This window comes from Histomonas meleagridis (genome assembly GCF_020186115.1).
Source record: "Histomonas meleagridis strain 2922-C6/04-10x chromosome Unknown contig_25, whole genome shotgun sequence".
Classification (NCBI taxonomy): Eukaryota; Parabasalia; order Tritrichomonadida; family Dientamoebidae; genus Histomonas; species Histomonas meleagridis.
Window position 1 is genome coordinate 170,549 of NW_027150831.1, and position 23,871 is coordinate 194,419.

Consider the following 23,871-nt stretch of genomic DNA (forward strand, 5'->3'; position numbering starts at 1 on the left):
CAATTAAATCCTTAATCAAACATTTTTATAACCCATTTTTAGAGAACGAAGAAAGCCTTATCTTACCACTACTTAATTGGCTTCAAAACTCACCTCCTGAATTAGTCATTCCGATCAATCAGATCTTATTAAATCTCATTTATCGAGTACCAGTAGAACAATCGGAAGCATATCATATTCCGCAAATAGTAGAAGCCATAGTTAATTCCTACACCAATTTATTTACCCAATTATTCCAAACATCAGATTCCAATTATTTTATCTATTTGAACAAGTTTGCCAAATGTTCCCAATCGATGTCAAAGTTAGAATACTGGGGTCCCAACAATGTAGCCTGTAATACATTTAAGATTATTTATCAACAAATCTTCACACTGATGTCATCGTTATGGAACAATCCACAACAAGAAGTAGTTGTTGAGTCATTTTGTGATTTTTTGCTTCAATGTATGGAATCTAAGATCATCACCAATCAAATTGACGTTATCCAATTCATAATAATTACGATACGACAAACCCCAGTCAAATTGCATTTTGATTTATTAAAGAAGCTAACCAACTATTTACCTATTGATGACATAATGATTTTTTTACAAAACATAAATCAGGTTAATGATGAACAAGTTATATATTATGGCCTCTGTTTCATCAAAGATTTGTTAGACATCAAATGGAGTTTGTTCTTTCTATACTTCAAGATCGATTACATATTACAATTTCTAAGTCTTAATGACCAAAGAATTATATACATAATTATATATATGATAGATTATATGTTAGAAAACGCTTCGCAAGTAGTCATTGAGTCTTTGAACATTGTAATGGTTTCGTTGTTGGGCGGAATATTTACAAATTTCGACGACGGTAATATACATTACGCATTAAATTTCATTATTAAGTTGGTACAGAACGGAGTGTGCCAGCCAAATAATGTGCTGCAGACGGTGTTGGACAATATGAAGCTGTCGCAGCATGAAGTGAACGAACTACAAAACGTACTGCTGATGCAGCGCTTGAATGAAAACGCTCTGTTTATGGTGGTAAAAAGAATTATAATAAATCGAAAGGAAACTTAAGAAATAAATAAATAAATAAAAAATTATTATCATGAAACGTGTTTTGGATTTTGGAATTCGGCGTTTGCTTCTGTTTAGAGAACATTGTTTAAGTGATCAAATTAAAGTGTATAATGTTTCGAATATAAATAAAGTTAAATAACAAAGATTTATGTTTATTTGACTGACTTTTTGTTGAAAAATGTAATTTGTTGATAAATAATATCAATAACAGAATTAATATGAACTCAGTTGAGTACTTGATATCACAGTTCAATTTAGTAAAAATTTAAAATTTAATGTTTATACATCGTATTATTTTTTTTAAACATAATCCTAAAAATGAACCTGAAATAAATAGTAATATTTGAAACATAAACAAAATATCATAAAAGTACCTCAGCGAATTATGAAAGTAGTTGAGTATAATAGAAAGAATTTTTAAAATTCTGTGATGGATAATTTTATTTGTTCATTTTTTTTAAGTTGTATAATACTTCATTATAATAATTGGATGAATTTAAAAATTACAAAAAGTTCTTATGGACACATCAAGATCTAAGTAACTTCATCATAAGATTCATTTAAAAGCAAAAATCAAAAAATAAGGCAATTTATTAACCCTTTGATAGCATTCAATTACAATATTCTCAAACATTAATTTTCATATATATTAACGAAATCATAAATTATTAAAAATTGTTTTGTGCTACTTTTTTTATTTTAGTGATTACTGTATATTGAAAATTCAGAATGATATAACTTTTTTGTTTACTTTACGTTTCGCCCGTTTGTGGACAATTCTGTTTGGTAAGCTGAAAATTTGATTCAAAACCAAAAAAGTGACATTAAATGTCCAAGCTTCCTACTGAACCAGCTGCAGACTCAAAGAACTCTGTTTTCATAAACACTGGTGCCCCAGTTATTGCTGGCATTCCAATTCTTCCAATCCGTGACACTTCCAAGAGACAAACAACACCAGCTTTTGATATTGTTGATGAAGCACTTTACCACTTCCGTACAAACATTTTCATGCGTGATTTCAAGATCAAGAATGATGCTGATCGTCTTCTTATTTACATTACTTTCTTTGCAATGAAATGCCTCAAATTCTTCGCAAAGAATCCAAAGGATAAGGCTAAGTGCCAAAAGGAAATTCAATCCTGGAGCATGAATGCATTCCCAATTCCAGGAGAAGGTGGATTCATTCTTGCATCTCTTGTTACAGCACCAAAGAGCAATGCTGAAAAGGCAGACCTTCTTGCTTTCTTTAAGACTGTTCGTAACGAAACAGCTAACCGTCTTTTGGACATCGTTTTCAAAGATGGAACAGCCGATAAATGGTGGATTTGCTTTGCTCCTCGTAAGTTCATGGATAAGGAAATGGCCAATTAAGTCAACTAAAAAGAGCATTGGTTTTTATTCTCATTTTTATTTTTTATTTTTTTTGGTGAACAAAAAATTGAACAAAAAAATTGTCACTTTTCCGTTTTTTTGAATTTGAATGTTTGGATATGAAACAACACAAAACTTCATAAATTTTTCTAATAATATGTTTGGTACAGAAGATGTGATAATACCACTTTCACAGTATTCTTCAATTTTGTCGGTGGATCCAGAAAAAAATAAATTTCAAAAATTTCATCCAAAAGATGAAGAGTTTGATTTGTTTAACTTTAGCATGATCGAAAGCAATTCGCATTCAATACATAGTGAACCAACTAAATGTGTTATTGTAAATTTGGCTCATCTTGATCAATTTCCTCAACCATCATCTGATTATTCAGCTTCATTCCCTTGTATATATACATGGTCAGACATAAATCATGCATTTCCTTCAGAATTTCAACAAACTATTAATCATTATTTTAAAAATTTATATTCATTTTTTGGTGCATCACTTAATTTGCAAATCATAACTTCACCATCAAGAGAAAAATTAGAATCACTAACAGCAGTGAAAGCAAACTTTCCAACTTCCAGACTTTTATTTCATTATATTGGATATGGATTTCCAACAATTCAACCCAATTGTATCTGGTGCAGTGAAAAACGAAGCACCAACTTTGAGAGCTTTGATTTAAAGGATTTATTCATTCGTATTTCAACTCCTTCATTATATATTTTTGATTGTTCTAATGCAGGAGTTGTCCTTCAAACTTTTACACAACTAACAAATGAACTAAAACAACAACAACCTAATCATAACTGGGATGATTGGCTTTGTATGTGTGGAACTAGTGAAGGCGAATTTCTTCCGAATGATCCACATTTACCAAAAGATTTTTTAACATCAACAATCTTAACGCCGATCAAAACCGCCGTTGTATGTCACATTTTACAATATTTTAGATTATCACTTGTTGGTGATCAATTTCCAATAGATTCACCATATTCTAATTTATGGAACTTAAAAACTCCTCTTGGTAGTAGACTATCATTATCACTTGAAGCTATTACAGATTCAATCGCAGGGAACGCCCTTCCAGAAGAAAAATATAACAAGATATTCCGATCTGAAAGGTTTTCATCTATTCTTTTTCGTCATTTTCTTTTAGCTCAATATCTTCTTAATCCATATCGTGCTCATCCAGTTTCACACCCATCACTTCCAGACTTAAGTCATCATCCTCTCTGGAAGCAATGGTCTATCATCCTTGATAGTGCCATTTGTTCGATTACATCATCATCATCTTTATCCAATTCAATAAACATCTTTCAGCGAAATGCCACATCATTCAAAGTCTTCCTTCAAAATGACCATTTTGATCTAATACAATCATACCATTTCACATTTCTTTACCATATGATTTTTTCAGAATCATCAAATGAAAGGCCAATTCTTCTCCTTGCCGAATACGCAGCCAATAAGCAATGCTGCTCATCAAAGATGTTATCTAATTCTTCTGTTTTCTATTCATTATTTCTAAAACTTTTATCTAAAGATAACAAATCAGAACTTTTCCAACCACTTTGTTATCTAATCCTTAAACTCCTTTACATTCATCCATATTTTGCAGGTGAAATAAGTCAATGTTCGAATTGCATTAATTTTTTATCAAATATTTTTTGTAATGATCTAAATGAAAATTTAAAAATAATGTGTTTTGCAATTATTGCAAATATAGTAATATCACATAATCAAATTCAACAACGTTGTATATCCCAACCATTTATAGACAAATATTGCGAAGTTTTAAAGACTTCTTCTGATTACGAAACAATTTTATGGGTTTTGATGATTATTAAACGTACATTTAGCACTTTTTCGCCGTCGTTGACCGTTTACAAAAATAACGGTCTCCACGTCATAATATCAAAATTTTTGTTTGATAAAAATCCATTAATACGATCAGCTTCAATATCAACATTAATAACATTTATTCAACCATATGAATCAAAGATTAATAGTCAATTAATAATGTTAGTTTTACCCTTGATTCAAGATGCATCATATTTGGTCCGATTTCAATTATTATTATTCATCAAAAAAATTTTAATGTCATTTAACTTTGGAAATAATTTTGAGCTTAAAGAAGATAATAATTATAATACATATTCATCTTTTGTAACAAATGTTTATCATATTAATGAAATAAATATTAAAAATTTATTTGAAGCAATTGATGAATTATGTAAAGACAAAAAATTTGTTAATAATTCGTATGTATATTCTTATCTCATATTAAACATATTATCAAGTGATCCGCATCCAATTATTAAATCGATTTCGAATAATTTGATGAATTTCATTAATAACAAAAAAAATTGTTTTGTGTCATTTAATGTGTTTGGTAAAGAACAAATGGAAATTAATAACCTTGATCAATGCCAAATAATTCATAGAATTGCACTAAGATCACTTCTAGAAAAAGGACAATGGCAATCAAAGGAATTTATGGAAAATAATTTACAAAACAAAAAAATCAAAAAATTTAAAACTTCTGAAATTAACCGCTTTTCGGAATTCAAATTTTCAGAAGAGCCGATAAAGTTTGTCACTTTTGCGAAAGATTCAATTTTTGTTGCAACAAATTCCAAATTATGTTATATGAAAGAAGATAAAAATATTATAAGTTTTGATTTGAAAAATGCTATAAAATCTGGTTTTATAATCAATGGAAAAATTATTGTTTATTGTACAAATGAAATTGTTCATGTTTTAAATCCAAAAAATAAAAACGATTCAATGATATTTAAACCAATTATAGGTAAAATAAATGCGTTATATATTGGCCATTGGAAAAAACAAAAAATTTATACAATTGTAAATAATTCGATTATTTCAAAATGGAATTTAAAACATGAAAAATTAATTAATGAATTTATTACAGACTCTAAAATCAAAAGCTTTGAATCAGTTGATAATGATTTGTTTTTATTATTAGAAAATGGTAATTTAATTTGTTACAATTTACAAAATAATTCAATGAAAAACGTTTTAAACGATCAGAAAATTGAATGTTTTACACTCGGTGTAAATAATTCAATTTTATTTGTGAAGAATTCTGTGATTTACGTGTATCGGGATAATGAAATTAAAATTTTATATAAGTCCAAAAATAAAATCAAAAATATTATTGCACATAAAATTTTGAAAATGTTATTTGTTTTTTTAGATGTTGATAATGAAACACATTTGTTCGCTATAGAAAGTAACTGCCTTAAGTCGTTGTGGTGTTCTAAAAATGTTTCCACTGCTTCATTTCATGATAAATTACCTTTAGCGCTAATTGCAGACGAATTTGGTAAAGTGATGCAAATTAATATGGATAAAGAAAAGTGATTTGTTTGTATATAAAAATTATTATACGTTTTATTTTTATGTGTTAATGGGTTTGTTGTTTGCATTGTTTATTTCATTATTACTTTGAAGTATTTCCCAATTAAATGAAAAGAGAAGTAGTTGTGGCATTACTTCCAATGACACTTTTATCGCCAGCTGTTATGAATGAAGATCTCAATCAATTGATTATATAAATAAAAACTATCATGAAATTTTCATAAATAATAAGTTTTTATTGATAACTTCCAAAATATAAACTTAAGCGAACAAATTTATTAAAACAAATTTGATTAATTTCGAATGAATAATTTTTCTTTTCATTGTTTTCTTCTCGGGGGAAAAGTTTTTTATCGTCTTACATTTTTGAAAAGTTTATTAAAATTAGATTGGTCGATACAAGCTAAAATGTTTATGAACTGTAGGGGCATCCCATTTTGTGATCGTTTACTAAAATCGCAACATAACAAAAAAAATAATGCCGTAAACTTTATTAAACAGACAAAAAAACATATGAAAAAACAATTTTGTTATCTCAATTGAGTATATTCTTTTGTTGTGGTATCAATGGTGGCGGTTTCAGTTGACTAAGAGGAGACTTTGAGAATGACATTAATGGAAGAGGCACTGGCATCAGCGTGACATTTGACAGAAGGGAATTATCACCCATTGTAATTGCTTCAGGCGTTTGCATTCCGCCCGCTTCTTTAGTTTGATGCTGTTTTGAATGGTTTACTTTTTTTGATGCGCGTTGATGCTTTGAATGAATTTGCGTTTCCTCGATACCAATGCGCGTTTCAGAAGTTTGCGCTTCTTTAGGTGATTGCTGATCTGATTCTGAATTATGCTCTTCAGGAGGAGGAGCTAAAATTTTTTCATTTGGAATTTGATTGTGCTCAATTTCAGACTTCGAATTTGACGAAGAAGTTGCTTCTTGAGTCGCTGTGTGATCCAATGGTTCATTTGGTTTGGGAATAGGGATTTGGATTTCTTCTGTCGATGAAAAGTTTGCTTCTGATTTGTTTTGATTTTCTTCTGCTGAAAGTTCTGTTTGTGATTCTTCGATATCATTTGGCGTCAGAGGCGATGTTTCATTGGTTTGATTTGTTTCTTCTTCTTCTGCTTCCTTTGGCACAAGAGGCGATACGCTCAAATCATTCGAATTATTGTTCTGATTTGTGCTTTCTATTGTTTCAGGAGGAACAAGACGCGAATCAGTTTCGTTTGGAACTAAAGGTGATAAATCATCTGATTGATCATTTTGTTGTGATGTATCATTTTCTCTTGGAACTGATCCTTCTTCAGTTTTGCTTTCATTGCACTGAATAGGTTGTGGTGAACTATCGTGAACCAGATTCATATTAATCATTGATGCTCGGGAATTATGTCTCTTTCTCCTTCTCTTTATTATAGTCTTGGACCTTGTTGCCTTTGGACTCCTCACTGAGTGTGAGTGTGTCCTCTTCTTTTTGGAATGAGGCGGAGGCGTTGGTGGAATTTCAGAAGCTTCGTTCGGATTTTCGGGGTGGCCCGAATTTTGATGTTGTTCGATTTGGTACTGACGAAGAATCGTGTTATCGTTGACCTCAGGAGCAAGTTGAACCATTGCGTCAAATGAAGAAAAGTGGAATGTGCTTTGTTGGAGTTTGCGACATTCTGAAATTACCACATTATCTGATGGAATTCCAAGTTGCTCAAAAGCAAAAAGAACGCCAAGTGTAATCCACGCAGATCTACGTCGACTATTATGTCCTCCAGGAAGTTGCATTATATATTTGAATTTACTATTATAGCTTGAATACAATGCCTTACATTGTTCATATGGGATAAATTGATCATTTTCTGCATGTCCAAATACTACCGGAACTTGGTTGGGGCTTTTAGAGGCAATAAGAGGTGAAACCTCATCAATATTGAAATTAGCAACAGATACAACTTTCTTTCGGAGATACCAAATAGCCATAGAAACAAAGACTGAAGGAAATTTCATTGATGTGGCAATAGCTGTGCACATATCTTGAATAGATGTAAAAGAAGAGTCTGATACTTTTCCTAGAACAAGCGGATTTTGAACTAGAAGAGCTGTAGATGCTCCCATCGAACGCCCCCAAAGAACGAATGGACCTAACTTAAAAGTCTTGTTTAAAACGTCGATAAGAAATTCTGTATCTTGTTGTTCATAATAGCCAAGCGAAACATATTCTCCATCACTACAACCGCATCCAGCAAAATCAAAACAAAAAACAAAAATTCCATATGGACAAAAATTAGGAACTAGAAATTGGCCTTCGAGTTGAGATGAAGCATTTCCATGAAGATATATAATACAGGGACCTCCATTTAAGGGAGAGAATTTTGCTGAGTGATAAATTGATCCGACTAATTTTTGTCCACGTAAATTTGTAAAAGTAACAGGATGTCGAAGAAAATTTGAACCGCCTTCAACTGTAAGGCAAAGAGACATTTCGGTATAATCGTATTTTGCTCTGGGAGGTCGAATTAATGCGTTGAGCGCTCTTTGCGCCATTTTATTACAGTTCCAACAGAACTATAAAAAAGTGCGCTGGTTATTGCAATTGAAAATGACAGACTCTGAAAAAGTGGATGGTGTGGGTGAATCCGTTTATTTTTAAGCGATATTCATCTACAAAAAAAAACATTCTGCAAAGTACCAATAAATTTTAGTTGAAATATTTTTAATTTCTTATCCAAAAACATTTATTAATGTATTTTATAAGTTTTTGTTATCATTTGAATATGTGAAGAAAAAAAGAACTTATTTTCTCTCTCATCCCTATAAAGAAATTTATTTTTAATCATAAAGATATGCAGTTTTAGACAATTTGAATAATTTCCAAATATTATATTGAAATACTAAATAAAATCTTTGAATATTTATTTTATTTTGTTTAAGAAGCAATTTAACAAATACTAAGTATTGTTAACATTAACTTTCTTCATGATGATGTTTCGTTAAACATCCTTTTGAATTTGTTTTACTTTATTTAAAAAATATTTTGTAAGAAAAATATTATCAACACGGATTGATAAATGGATAAGTGAATCACTAATTTTCATACCTTCGCCAATTAGAAATGATAAAATTTCATAGTTATGATAATAAACACATTCCTTTCCCAATTCTTCTAAATATATTTTATGAATCTTTTTTTCATAAACATAATGAAAGATGTCGTTGCGATGAAATCTAATTGCTATTTCATAAGATCCATATGGAAGTGATGAATTACTTTGTTCACATAAATGAAAAATTTCAAGATTCCCACCTGCAATTGCATAATTACCTGTAATATATAAATTAGCATTATTTAATAATAAATATTTAAAACATTTTATTGAGCCAAAAAATGCTGAATAATCAATCAATGATACATATTCTTCATTAATAAATGAACATCTTTCATAAATTGAGGGTTCAATTATTTGATTGAAATTAAAATTATTTTGTGATGATATTTCTTGGAGTTTTTCGATTTCATCATTTCGAATAATTTTAGCAATTTCATTTGGATTAACTCCTTCTTTAATTAATTGTTTATGAAGTGCCCAATCATTCTTTGATAGTTCACCATAATTTTTGATGATTGGTTTTATAATATTGAAATATTTTTCATCTCTTATTTCTTCATCTGATATATATTGAACAAAATATGGAACTTTTGGCGTTTTACATATTTTTGGATTGAATAAATTTTGTTCAATCATTTTTTCAAGAAGATAATATGATTCTTGTGCTTTTTCTTGATAGAAGAATCTCTATAAAAACTTCAAAAATATCGGATTCGCTTTGATGAAATTTTTCATAAGCTTCAATTTCTTTCAATAAACTTAGTTATGTATTTAATTTATTATTTTGTATTATAAATGATAAATATATAATTTGACTAATAATTTTATTAAAAAAGAATGATTGTTTAATATTTATCTTATCAATTAAAGATTCTATAGATTGTGAAATATTTTCACTATTTAGATTAAAAATTATCTCTTCAATTTTTTGGAGTGTTTCCCACTCATTCTGTGGTTCATTAGATTCCATTTTATTTTTATAAATAATATTTTGTTGTTAAAATTTACTAAAAAGTGCACTTCATGTGGGTTTAAGGGGTTCTGAATCGTAAAATATTTTTTTCTGTTCATTTTAATCATTATATTACTGAATTTCATTAATAAAATATGAAATCCAATAAATCGATTGATAAAATAATTCCTCGTGAACTTGAAAACATAATCTTCTGGTTAAATGAAGCAAATCTCGAGAATCAGGTACAAGCAAAGATTGATTGATTTATTTGATAAAAAAATTCCATATTCTTTTGAGTTACTTGTTTGCAAATTAATATATTCCGCTTTTTAAATCTAGAGAAGAACCAAAGATTTAATATAAAAAATAATTAATAGAAATAAACCATGTGCGCTTTAAAATTTTAATTTTTTTACATATTTATTTTATTTCAAAAGGATGGAAATTCCTATTGGTTGCATTTCTAAAAAATTTCAATTTGTTTCAAAAACAATATGCTAATGTCTTCACGCATATTTTGTTGAATTATTAGGTTTCAAATAAATGGCATAATTTTAATTATACTTAAGCTTTATCAAAATATGAAAGGTTAAAATGATAATGATATTTTTGTAAAGTAACAAATAATATAACGAATTAATATTTTAAGTTAAAGTTTATCACAATTTCCATGATATGCTTTTAATACATCAGAGATAATTTTTCAATTCCAAATTATTAAATACTGTGTAACATTTTCATAAAACAATTGCAATGCTAAAATTTAAAATGAATATTTATTAAAATAAACATAGAAAATTATTCATTGTATTACATTTTATTCATTCATTTAATCAACTTCTTCAACACGTGGTCCTGATGAATGTCCACTATTTGCTGATGATCCACTTCCTCCTTGCATGTTCGCGCCTGGCATTCCGCCTTGTGCGCCCCCTGCTGCATGTTGATAAGCTGATTGCATAATTGGCATCAGTTTGCCTTCAAGTTCCTTCTGCTTAGCTTCGATTGTAGCGACATCTGCGTCTTGGTTAGACTCGATCCATGCGAGCGTGTCATTGATTTCCTTGTTGATTGTGTCCTTATCTGATTGTGACAATGCGTTAGCGAACTGTTCTTGATTTAATGAGTTGCGTACGCCGAAGCAGTATCCTTCGAGTGCATTCTTAGCTTCCACCTTCTTACGTACTTCTTCATCTTGTGCTTTGTACTTCTCTGCGTCTGCAACCATTTTGTCGATATCTGCTTGTGAAAGACGTCCTTTCTCATTCTTAATCGTAATCTTCTTCACGTTACCTGTCGACTTATCTTGTGCCGAAACATTCATAATACCATCAGCGTTAACATCGAATGTAACTTCAATCTGTGGTACGCCGCGTGGTGCTGGCGGAATACCTGTTAAATCAAATGTGCCAAGTAAGTTGTTGTCGCATGTTCGAGAACGTTCTCCTTCATAAACTTTGATTGTAACTGCTGGTTGGTTATCTGAGAACGTCGTGAAGACATTTGACTTCTTCGCTGGAATTGTCGTGTTACGTGGAATCAGAACTGTCATCATTCCGCCAGCTGTTTCGATACCTAATGAAAGTGGTGCAACATCTAACAATAAAATATCTTTCACTGTATCTGATGTATCACCTTTGATAATTGCTGCTTGCACTGCTGCGCCATATGCAACTGCTTCATCTGGATCAACACCACGGCATGGCTGCTTACCATTGAAGAAGTCTTGTAACAATTGTTGAACACGTGGAATACGTGACGAACCTCCAACTAAAACTATATCGGTGACATCTGACTTCGACATGTTCGCATCCCTTAATACTTGTGCAACTGGTGTCATCGTCGATCTAAATAATTCATCATTTAAGTTCTCAAACATTGCACGTGAAATGTTATCCATGAAATCATGGCCTTCATATAATGAATCACAAACAATGGATGCGGATGTGGCTGTGGATAATGTTCGCTTAGCTCGTTCGCATGCTGTTCGTAATGTACGTAATGCACGTGGCGATTGTCTTAAATCACATTTGAATTTCTTTTGGAATCGATCTGCAAAGTAATTAACCATACGATTATCAAAGTCTTCTCCGCCAAGATGTGTATCGCCTGCTGTGGCACGAACTTCAAACATACCGCCATCAATATCAAGTAATGAAACATCAAATGTACCGCCACCAAGATCAAAGATAAGAACATGACGCTCTTTATCGGATTTCTCATTAAGACCAAATGCAATTGCAGCCGCTGTTGGCTCATTAATAATACGTAATACATTTAATCCGGCAATAACACCGGCATCTTTTGTGGCTTGACGTTGACCATCATTGAAATATGCTGGAACTGTAATAACTGCATCTTTGACTTTTTTCTGTAAGTTGACTTTCTGCAATCTCTTTCATTTTACCTAATACCATAGCTGAGATTTCTTCCGGATAAAATTGTTTCGTTTCGCCTTTCCATTGAACTTGAATCCTTGGACGATCTGATTCACCACGAACAACTTTAAATGGCCAATGTTGCATATCTTTTTGGACAACTGGATCACTAAACTTACGTCCTATCATACGTTTGGCATCAAATACTGTGTTTGTTGGATTCATGGCTGCTTGGTTCTTTGCGGCATCACCAACAAGTCGTTCATCTTCTGTAAATGCAACATAAGACGGTGTTGTACGATTACCCATATCATTCGCTATAATATCAACACGATTGTGTCTGAAAAACACCAACACAACTGTATGTTGTGCCTAAATCAATACCTATAGCTGACATAATAAAAAAATGATGTTATAAAGGAATATTTTGGTTGAGCATTTATCAATTCAATTTAAATATTCGACCATTTAAAGTATTGAAATTAAACAGTTATTGAAATTGACGATTATTTTTGTTACAAAAAGTGTTAACGAATAAATGAATCGATATGATGAAACAATGAAGCAATCTGAACTTGATGATTTTATTAAAAGTCTTGGTGTTGATAGATTTACACACAAAGATGTTACAAGGTGTTATTCAATATATATGAAAAATAATTTTTTTGAAAATTTTGATAAAATCAAAAATTCAAATAACAACAAATGGACAGATATTGAAATTAATACACTTAAAGAAGGAGTTTTTGAATTAGGTGATAATAATTTTAAAGAAATTTTAAAAAAATATTCTGAAGTATTTGGACCACGAGGAAGAACTTCAAAAGATTTAAAGACAAAATGGGATGAAATCAAAAATATTTACTAAAAGCATTGAGTTTTGATGATATTAAATTTAATTGAAAAAAAATCGGAAATTTAAATTTTTAACAAATCTCTCAACTTATTAAGAACATTTGTTATTAAATGAAAAAGGAACAAAATATTGAATTTTTTTCAATCTTTTTGAATAATTTTATTTCTTAAAGTTTAAATGACAGATATTTTCTTTTGTTATCACAAAGTATTATATAGTACTTGTATAAATTTAATAAATATATAATGAATAAATGTTTCATTAAAATCTCTTTTTTTTTTTTTTTACGAAAAATAAGAACCGTTATTGATCCACCACTTTTCCATAAAGTAAGCAATACATTTTCTAAGTAAAGTAGCGAAAAGATTGGCCAAAATATGAATCCAATCAGCGAATTCCGTGGTCCTATTACAAGTGCCACTATTTTTCAACCAAGTGATAAAGCATGTAATCGATGTGTTATTAATAAAGAAGGAGATCTTTTATTTGTAGCATCAGCCAACGTTGTTTATGGTTATAATCTTATGACAGAAGTATGTTTCAAACGATATGAAGGACATGATGGTGTTATTGAAGACATTGATATTAATGAAACATCCACACGATTAATTTCAGTTGGAGCAGACCAACGAGTTTTAATTCATTCTATTGAAACGGGGAATGTAATTCTTGAAATGGATAGTAAGACACTTCTTCAATGTTGTTGTTTTGCGCCAGGTAAAATTAATCAAGCAGTTATTGTATCTTCAAGTCAAATGAAACAAGTACCAACACTTCGTTTATTTCATCTTAAGACACAAACAGATGCAGCTCATCCATTTGATGAGAAATTTAAACATGAATTTAGTGATGGAGTTAATAGTGTTGTTTGGCCCAACGACAACACTATCATTGTAGGCGATGTCAAAGGGCGATTAATGTTATTTAGCAAGAAAGATTCCACTGAATTTAAATTAATTCGTACAGTTGATGCACATCGCGGAAGTATTAATTCCATCTCAGTTTCGTTTGACAAGAAGTTTATTTCCACCGCATCAGCGGACACCACCGCGTGCACATGGACATTAGAATTAGAGAAAGTTGGTATGTTTCCACATTCATTTTTAGTTTCTTCTACATCATTTTCACCGAATGGCAAACACATTGTTCTTGCATCGTCAGCAGATAAGAAGAACGTTGCGACGACAAACTTCGGAAGCACAGACTTTACTATTAACTTCTTCCACATTGTTTTCCAAGAAGAATTTGCATCGATTAAAGTTCATAAGTCACCAGTTAACGATGTTAAGTTTACACCCGACGGAATGACAGTCGTCACCACGAGTCAGGAGGGGACAGTTATGGTTATCCGACTTGGCGAAGACTATCAACGAATGGTCGAAACACATGATGAAGAACTTGAAAAAATTAAACAAGAAATTAATAATAAAAAATGAATAAATATTCAGTAAAATTCTTTGCTTTTTGTTTTGTTTGAAGTTGATTTATTATTTTTATATCATTTCATTGGTGATCACTCACTGGCTGTTGTGGAAGATGACCTCTTATATAACTTATAATAATATAGTGCATTCTCAACATAGAAACAGTTGTCTTTGGAAGATGATGGTCCAAAATGAAAATTGAATTCATAAACTATTGAACCAATTGAATGAACGTCGTTAACTTAAAAGCGATTTCGAAAACATCGAACAGACAATAGATTTCTCTTCCTCATCAATAGTTGATATATACGTTTTCTTGGATTTTCTTTATTTTAAGGATAGCGCATGACGGTGATAAAAAATTAATAGAAATCAAAAATGTTTTTTAATTTTTTGCAACAAATTAAATGTTTATTATTCAGCTATCGATTCGAATTTTAACAATATAACATCAATACATTCGAAAGATAAAATCAGTGGTTTACTCCTTTCACATTTTTGTTCAAACTTTTTGATTCTTTACACAGAAATTTAAAATTATTTTATTCCATAAACATAATGATTTTAATGTTTTCTGTTTTAAGTTTCATAAGAAAATATTTTCTAGCTAAATTTTAATATAAGTGAACTTCATATAAAAGGAAAAATGAATATTAAATTTATATTAATTCCATTTGTTTACTTTTTTTTACATTCGATGCAAACTTTTAATGAAGAAACATTCACATTAACTATAATTGATTCAAGTGAATTTACAAATGATCATCAAAGCAATACAAAGCATCTTGTCATTTCAAATGGAATAACTGAAATTCCAGAGAAAGCTTTTTTTCAATGGATGTCATTGACTACTGCTTTGATTGCTGACTCAGTCACTATAATTGAATCATATGCATTTCAATATTGTTATAGTTTAGAAGAAGTTTCATTTGGAGAAGGTATAACAAATATTGGATCATATGCATTTGGATATTGTACTTCACTAAAAAATTTAACAATTAAATGTCTTACAACAGTTGAGTCAAATGTATTCATTGGTTGTGCTGGTCTTGAAACTGTAACTTTTGATGAAGGTGTTCAAGCGATTGGATCGATGATGTTTCAAAATTGTGGCAAACTTAAATATGTTACAATTCCAAGTACAGTTTCTTCAATATCAACAAATCCATTTATATACTGCAGTAGTAACTTCAATTGAATCACATGCATTTTCTTCATGCACTAATTTGTTAACAATTTCATTTGGAAATAATGTAAATATAATAAATACTTACATGCATTCTCTAACTGTGCATTTGCAAGTTTCACAATTCCAAACTCTGTTACTGATATTCAAGCAGCGGCTTTTTCTTATTGTACTCAACTAGAAACAGTTGTCATCGGATAAAGGCTGTCCACTCAAATGCATTTTTTTTTATGGCAAAACATCTTTAATATTAGAAGGTGACCCTTTTAATGGTGCCACAATATCAACTGTTATGGTAAGTGAAACATATCAAAATGAAACATTTGGTAAATTAAATATAACCAAAGAAACATTAGATGAATGTCTACCTCCAACATTAACATTTACCAAATCAAATACGTTTTCTAAATCAAATGTATTCACACAAAGTAATTCATTCACTAAATCAAATGCTTTCACACAATCAAATACATTTTCAAAATCGAATGCCTTCACTAGATCAAATTCATTAAATCAAATACATTTACTAAATCAAATTCATTTACCAAATCAAATACATTTTCAAAATCGAATGGCTTCACTAGATCAAATGCATTCACACAATCAAGTACATTTACTAATTCTAATTCATTTATACAATCAAATATGTTTATTAAATCTAATTCATTTCCGCAAACGAAAATTTATATAAGTTCAAATTCATTTCTTTTACCCGTTACGCAAACGATTTCGGTATTTAATATGACTACAACATATTCATTTACCATTTCACGACTTGATTCGACATTTACATATTCCATTACAGCATTTATTTATTATGAATATATTAATATTTTTTATTCATCTTATTATGAATTTTATAATAATTTTTATACATTAACGAATATTAACAATAATTCTAATGAAAGTCAACAAATATCAATGAAAGTTCTGATTTGTATTATTTGTTTTTCAGTTTTTATAATTCTAATTGTTATTGGAATAATAATTTTCATGATGAAACGGAAACGTGCGAAATCGACGAAATCAACGCCAAGTGTGACGACGAAACAAGAAAACGAAGGGAACGAAGGAACGGAAATCATCAACAACGAACTTCACGAGTACGCAATGAATGAATATGATCAATGGATTTCATTTTATATAACTTGAAACTATTTGTTGATTTTTATTTCTCTTTAGGAGAAATAATTTATATTGACAATATAATAAACTAATAATCATGGTTATTTAGTAATATTAAAAGTGATAATATTACAAATTTTTCACATTGTTTATCATAAATTATGTAAAAACACTGCAAACACAATAATAAAATAAAATATTGACTGTGAATACAATGCTTCAACATTTTGTTTTAAAAACAATAAACAGTAAGCGATTTAGAGTAACATTTCCATATATATTTGATTATTTCATTGTTTTAAGAATAGCAATAGCTTCTTCTTCATTGTTATTCGTATATGATAAGACTTGAATTATTTCAAAAATATTTAATATTCCATAAAATTCATTTTGAATTTTATCACTGATTTGAATATCATTTGTATCTATTGATTTTTCCATTTTTTTAAAATTCATTCTAATGAGTATATCAGCAGCTTTATTAAGATCATGATTTGTTTTTTTGAGAGCTTTTTTACAATCTTCATCAGTTGCATCTTCAATAACAAATTTTAATCTTTTAATCTGTTCTTTTTCATTATACCATAAGTTACATCTTATTTGCTTATTTTTTGTTAGTTTTTGTATTTTTTCTTGATATTTTGTTGAGATCATTAAATAAAAAAATGATAAATAAAAAATGCTTTCAAAGCATCGATCGTGATATATAATTATTGAATACATATTTTGACAGTTAAATTGAATTTATAAATTTTGCCGAACTGAGTGTTTTTATTTGAATCAACTGTTTATGATCATATTCAATTCAATGTATTATGCTAATGAAAATATCAATAATTTGTGCCATATGTATACATAGTTTTACTAAACATACATTTTAAATAATAATGGAATATTTCTTAATTGTTTGAGTTTAGTTTTATAAATCCTATTTATTAAATCACAAATATACATTCAGGCTTACTTAACACTATTATCAACTTAATTTAATATACTGAAAGAAACACAGAAAGCATTAGCTTATATGTTATTACTTATATTTTACTGCAGTATGAAGGAACAGGGAAATGTCGAGATTCTGATCAGTATTACCACATGTACATGTACCTACTTCATCGATTCGAGAAGTCGAATGCGTCAAAATATTGTATAGTTATTATTAACGTTTTCCATCGTGTTTTTAACTCTGACAAATAATTATTAAACTTTCGTCGTATAGGTGTTTTTCCACAAACATAGAAAAATTCGATACTTTACGAATCAGTTCAATGTCTTCAATCAAAAAGCCAAAATTAACAACTCATAACCGCTTAACATGTCACATCTAAACTAAAAGTGCTTTTTCACACGGCTCTGTCAGAATTTTCACAAGTCGGACGCCGTTTGAAATTTGCAGTTGGTCACATCATTTATTAGCATGCAAATCACCGTCCTCAGCCCAACTGGTCGTTCCATCAGCATCACAGTTGAACCCAATAACACAATCCGTGAAATCAAGCAAATCCTCCAAACTCACTTAGCTATTGATCCTTCTCAAGTTAACCTTTTATTCCATGGACAGATGCTTCGTAACGAAGAAACAGCTGAATCAGCTCAAATTGAACCAGGATCAACAATCAGCATTGCTATTAACCTTACTGCATAAACAAAACGAATAATTTTTTTTTATCTTTTTTCTCAAGAAGAATTTCTTAAATAAAGACTTAAACCCATCACGCTCCTAAGCTTTTTTGCAATTCTTTTCGCACATAGATGCTCTTTCTTTCGCCAGCTAAGTTTGCCACTTTCTGTGCAATAAGTGACCGTTAAAAATGATTGTTATAAAAATTTTGATCAACCAGTAAATGAAGTATATTCCAATTAAAAAAAACAACGAATATAACCACAAAATGATTTTCAGTGAGAAAATTATAAAAGAAAATTAATTAATATTAAATTATCAAAACGTATCTTTCAATTCCCATGTAACTTGATATTCTATTACCAAAAATGTGATAAATGTACATACATTTTGAATAGCATTCGTTCTGATAAGAAAAAATTTAGGCGATATTTAGATTTGTAAGAATCTTATCATGTATCAAGGTGGCATTCCTCTGATAATTGTTTTTATTAGTAAAGAGCCCCCTTTGGTGTATGTGTCAATCCGAATGGAAAGTCACATACGGAGGTGTTCGAAACAATGAAAGAAATAAAATTTATGAATTGAAATTTGAATAAATAAAACCGTTTTACAAAAAATTGGAATTTTTTTTCTGATGAAAAGAATTATCCAGAACTTTATTAATGCTGCACTTTCTGCACACATGACAAGCGTTGATAAAAAATCAGTAGGAATGCAGATATTTAAAAATAAGCTTACAATATCTGATCTTCAATTATACAAATTTGCATTATACCAACATGGATTCCCAATCAAAGTAAAACATGGGCTTCTCAAGAACATCGAACTTAGGATTCCATGGAGTTCTTTACAAACTGAACCAGTTCAAGTTATTGTATCGAAATGTTATATGATAATTGAATTGCCAGGAAGTGATCCTGCTGATTTCATTAGTGATGCAGATATATATAATATTCGAGAGCATCAATTATCATCACATGAGTTATTTAAAAAACGCTTTTTTAAATTATTAAAAGCAGTTCCACGCCAAACCATAGAACTTGTAACAAAAAGAGTTCTTTACAGTCTGCATCTTATCGTTGAGAAGGTTCACATAGTTTTTGAGTTTCCAGAAAATGATAAAATATGTCATAAACTCGGAATCATGATTGACAAAATCGAAACCAGTACAATCAATGCGAAGGAAGGTGTTCCCCCTGAGTATGACAAAGATCTACGAATCGAGAATCTTTTAATGTATTTTGATCCCAATCAACCAAATATTACATTTCAAGACAACGAAACGTTTTTACAATATTTTGACACCACTCTTATGAAAGAAAAACATGATTTCATATTTAATGAAGAATTAATTACGGCCACAATCCACAACAAGAAAGACATCGAAGGCGTTGATTTAGATCTTTTACTTGATACACCCGAAATATCACTTAACCAAATGCATATTCCGATCATATTAAATGGTATTAAGAACATAAATAAATTTGTTAATTATATGAAATATGGCAAAAACAAAAATCCGAATTGGAATTATATCCATGAAATGGCCATAAAGAAAACTACACCACTTTTAAAGCAATTTTTGGAAAAGACTACTTATGCATATAAATATTTAAAGAATTGGAAAGACAAAGATACAAGAAACAACGAAATCATTGAACTTGATCATATACTTGATTATCGGACGATTATCTATTTAAGATATTTATCAGAAGAAAGGATGAAACACAAAGGAAAAATCAGTCAAAAAGAGATAAATTATTATATATCAATTGATCCATTAATTTTAATTGGTTCAGTTGTTAATAAGTTTAATATTAATTTCGAAATTGATGTATTAACATGTAAATGTTTAAATGCATTAACTAACTTCTCATGGAAGTTTGCAATATATAAACCATTTTTAAAAAGAACTAAAGAATTAATAACAGTCGGAATCCATGCATTCGATATGGATGTTAGAGAAGATGGAATTCAATTTTGTGTTTGTAAAGGCCTTTGCACAGGTTTAAACACATTAAAAATCGATATTAATACTATTGATAATATAATTAATATTACAAGTGATCCAACTTCATTTTATTTTGACGTTCCAAGGATTTTAAAGATTATTTCTGTTATCGATTTTAAAATATTTAAATATTTTTCAAATTTAAGAATTTCGATACCTAAGAAAACATTTTTAATTAATGCTAATTTAGATCAAACTTTATTTTTAATAACTTTTACTCAAAATAATATAATTTCTTTTGAATGTGATAACTTTAAAATTATAAATTTGTTAAAAGTTATTGTTAGTTCATTTAAATTATCATTTGAATCACCAAAAATTCATAATGTTATAGAGAAAACAAATATTGAAATAGATATTGAAGATGAAAATATAAAAATTAACTTAAAACAATTAAATATTAATTTCCTTAAAGAAGAAATGAACACAATTTTAGAAATAATTAATATCGTTAAACCTTATTCAAGAATTTTTAAAGGAATTAATATAAGTAATAATAAAAACAACAAATTTAAATGTATTAATTTTGATTTAAATCAATTAAAATTTACAACAGATATATTTAATAAAGAAATTATTATTAATAAAATTAATTTTATGAATGATTTTAATATAAAACAATTACAATTTTCATTTGAGAAATTATTTATTGATAATTTTCTAACATTAAATAATTTTAGTTTTATTAAAAATGATAATATAAATCAACAAAACATATTAATAAATGAAATATTAATATCTTTACAAAACAATTTAACAAAAACAATTCCAAAATTACCAAAAATTGATTCGGAAATTTTAACGAAAATAATTTTTGGAATTGAAAATAATTTTACTATTAATATACAAAAAATCGATTTTAATTATTATTCTAAATTTCATATTCCAATCAATAATTTTTGTTTTGATTTAACATATAAAGATAAAAATATGAAACAATCGAATCTTAATTTAGAATTTTCATTATTATATTATGTTACACCATTATATTATACATCGATTATAAATAATACAACATTAACATCATATTTAACATATACTAAAAAAGAATTTAATATTGATGTTAACATTTCACCACAAATTTCATTGGTACTTAATCCAAATATACTTAAGAAAGTTGATTATTCGAATTATTTTTGGATTGTTAATGAAGTTAATTATCCATTAATAGTTAATATTGATTCTAAAGAATTAAATGTTCCAATATTAAGTTCATCATTTATTACACATTTTCCTGAGAATTCATTAATATCATTAAAGATATTTGATGAAATATTAACAATTGATTTATTATTATTTAAAGATGAATATCCAATTCCATTTAAATTTAATAATGATAAATCGATTATTTTAGTACAATTAAAACCAAATTCATTAATATTTTCATCAATTCTTTCGATTACTAATAAAACTCCTTATTTATTAAAATTATTTGATACAATCGATATTGAAACAGAAGATACATATTATTTTCCACCTGATTTATCAATGACTAAAAAAATCGTTTTAGGAATTGAAGGAGAAATTGAAAGTTGTGAAATTAAATTACAAAATAATTCATCGAAACAAATTAAAATTCGAAATCATTATTTAATATTACAACAATATCGTGATAAATTTACATTTGTAAGTCAAATAATAATTTCTACTCCAATTATAATACAATCATTTTTCCCTTATACATTACATTTAGAATTTCAACAATTTGTAATTGATTTAAATAAAGATCAACAAAAACATATTGATAATTTTGATAGTAAAACTACTAAAATTACATTTAAAATATCGGATAAATATATAATTAAAGAATCAGAAGTTACAATTAACTTTACTAAAAAATTTTGTACTTTATCAGTAACTAATAAAAATGATGATCCAATGAATTATATAAAATGTGAAATATTAACAGAAAATTTAGTTTCAACAATTCGAATTTCACCTCCAATTTTAATGTATAATCAAATTGGGATTCCAATTGGTATGCAATTAGAAGATGATGTTGATCTTTTACCTAATGATCTTGAATCTAAAAGTTTAGAATTATTTAAACCATTAAAAGAATTACCTAAATTATCCGAAATGTATCCATTTCCTTATTTAGGATTTGATCAAGATGAATTTTCAGTATATATTACATGTCCAATATCAAAAAAATTCACTAATCGGAAATGTGGTGTCTCACCAATTGATTCGAATGAATTGATATTAATTCCTATATCACAAAGTAATGACAATGTAATGCCAGTCTTATTTGTAGTTAAACATAAAATTAATTCATTTCCTAACACAGTATTAATATATTTTAAACCCTATGCTATAATATATAATGATTTAGATGATGATATATTTATTAATGGTTATTCATTACAAACGAAATCTTATGTAATTATTAAATCAATTGATCCAGAATTAAATGCTAATATAACAATTAATGAATTTATTATTATGATTAATATTGAAAACATTTCAACATTTGAAATAATTCATCCGAAAACTTATGAATTATATCGATTTGAAATAAGTTATAAAGATAAAACTAAAGTTATTTCGATTAAGAATTTATATCAAGAAAAAATGTATGTCTTTATTAATGATACATCGAACACTTATACTTTTCAACAAAAGAATCATTCAGAACTTATAATCGAATCATTACCTTATTCATCAATTTATTTTAATATTCCAGATTCAAGAGATGAATGTGTCATTGAAATTAAAGATAAAAATGATAATAAAAATATTTTTTGTTTACAAATTGATATATTTCAAGAACATGTTTATTCCGATGAGAATTTAATATATCAATCAGTATATATATTACCTAATGAAAAGTATGCAATACATTTACAAGAAACAAGTGATCATTCTAATCAACAAATATCTTATAAATTATTAATAAGAATTCCTTTAATAACAATAAAGATATATGAACGTAATAATTTGGAATTACTTGCAATTATTATTAATGAAATTTCATTTGGATTTTATACACAAAACCAAAAGAAACGATTTGAAACATCAATTAAATTTATCCAAATCGATGATATGAATCCAACGTCATCAATTCCAGTTGTGTTTCAATCGATTATTAATGACAACTCGACATTTCTGAATTTTATCTTACAAATGTTCGATAAAACTAATCATATTGAATATATTATTGGAAGTATTTCACCGATTAAATCGAACATTGACTTATCATTAGTTGCGGAATTATTTATAATATTTCAAGAAATTTTTGACATTAATAATATCTTTCAAGATAAAGATAATAATTCATCAATAATTATATATTTACAAGTATTAAAATTATTACAAAGTAATTTAAATATTTCATTTTATCCAAACACTTCAAGACGTAGTTTTGTTACATATCAATTACCA

General features: G+C 28.3%; 5 protein-coding genes across 5 annotated transcripts; 3 read left to right on the plus strand and 2 right to left on the minus strand.

Annotated features, from left to right (window-relative positions):
- Positions 1-1,907: 1,907 nt before the first annotated feature.
- Positions 1,908-2,450, plus strand: GO595_004108 (actin-related protein 2/3 complex subunit 3-like; the record flags this gene model as incomplete). The annotated part of the gene is made up of 1 exon (XM_067917204.1): positions 1,908-2,450. One exon carries the CDS (start codon positions 1,908-1,910, stop codon positions 2,448-2,450), a length of 543 nt encoding a protein of 180 aa, XP_067775646.1.
- Positions 2,451-6,373: 3,923 nt separating this feature from the next.
- Positions 6,374-8,302, minus strand: GO595_004109 (Clan SC, family S9, unassigned serine peptidase; the record flags this gene model as incomplete). Its single annotated transcript, XM_067917205.1, has 1 exon — positions 6,374-8,302. One exon carries the CDS (start codon positions 8,300-8,302, stop codon positions 6,374-6,376), a length of 1,929 nt encoding a protein of 642 aa, XP_067775647.1.
- A 2,410-nt stretch (positions 8,303-10,712) lies between these two features.
- Positions 10,713-12,570, minus strand: GO595_004110 (cytoplasmic heat shock protein 70; the record flags this gene model as incomplete). The annotated part of the gene is made up of 2 exons (XM_067917206.1): positions 10,713-12,278; positions 12,352-12,570. The coding sequence occupies 2 exons, from the start codon at positions 12,568-12,570 to the stop codon at positions 10,713-10,715; spliced, it is 1,785 nt and encodes a 594-aa protein (XP_067775648.1).
- Positions 12,571-13,494: 924 nt separating this feature from the next.
- Positions 13,495-14,553, plus strand: GO595_004111 (Eukaryotic translation initiation factor 3 subunit I; the record flags this gene model as incomplete). Its single annotated transcript, XM_067917207.1, has 1 exon — positions 13,495-14,553. The coding sequence occupies one exon, from the start codon at positions 13,495-13,497 to the stop codon at positions 14,551-14,553; it is 1,059 nt and encodes a 352-aa protein (XP_067775649.1).
- Positions 14,554-18,269: 3,716 nt separating this feature from the next.
- GO595_004112 (ubiquitin-like protein) lies at positions 18,270-18,497 on the plus strand (the record flags this gene model as incomplete). The annotated part of the gene is made up of 1 exon (XM_067917208.1): positions 18,270-18,497. The coding sequence occupies one exon, from the start codon at positions 18,270-18,272 to the stop codon at positions 18,495-18,497; it is 228 nt and encodes a 75-aa protein (XP_067775650.1).
- Between the last annotated feature and the right edge of the window lie 5,374 nt (positions 18,498-23,871).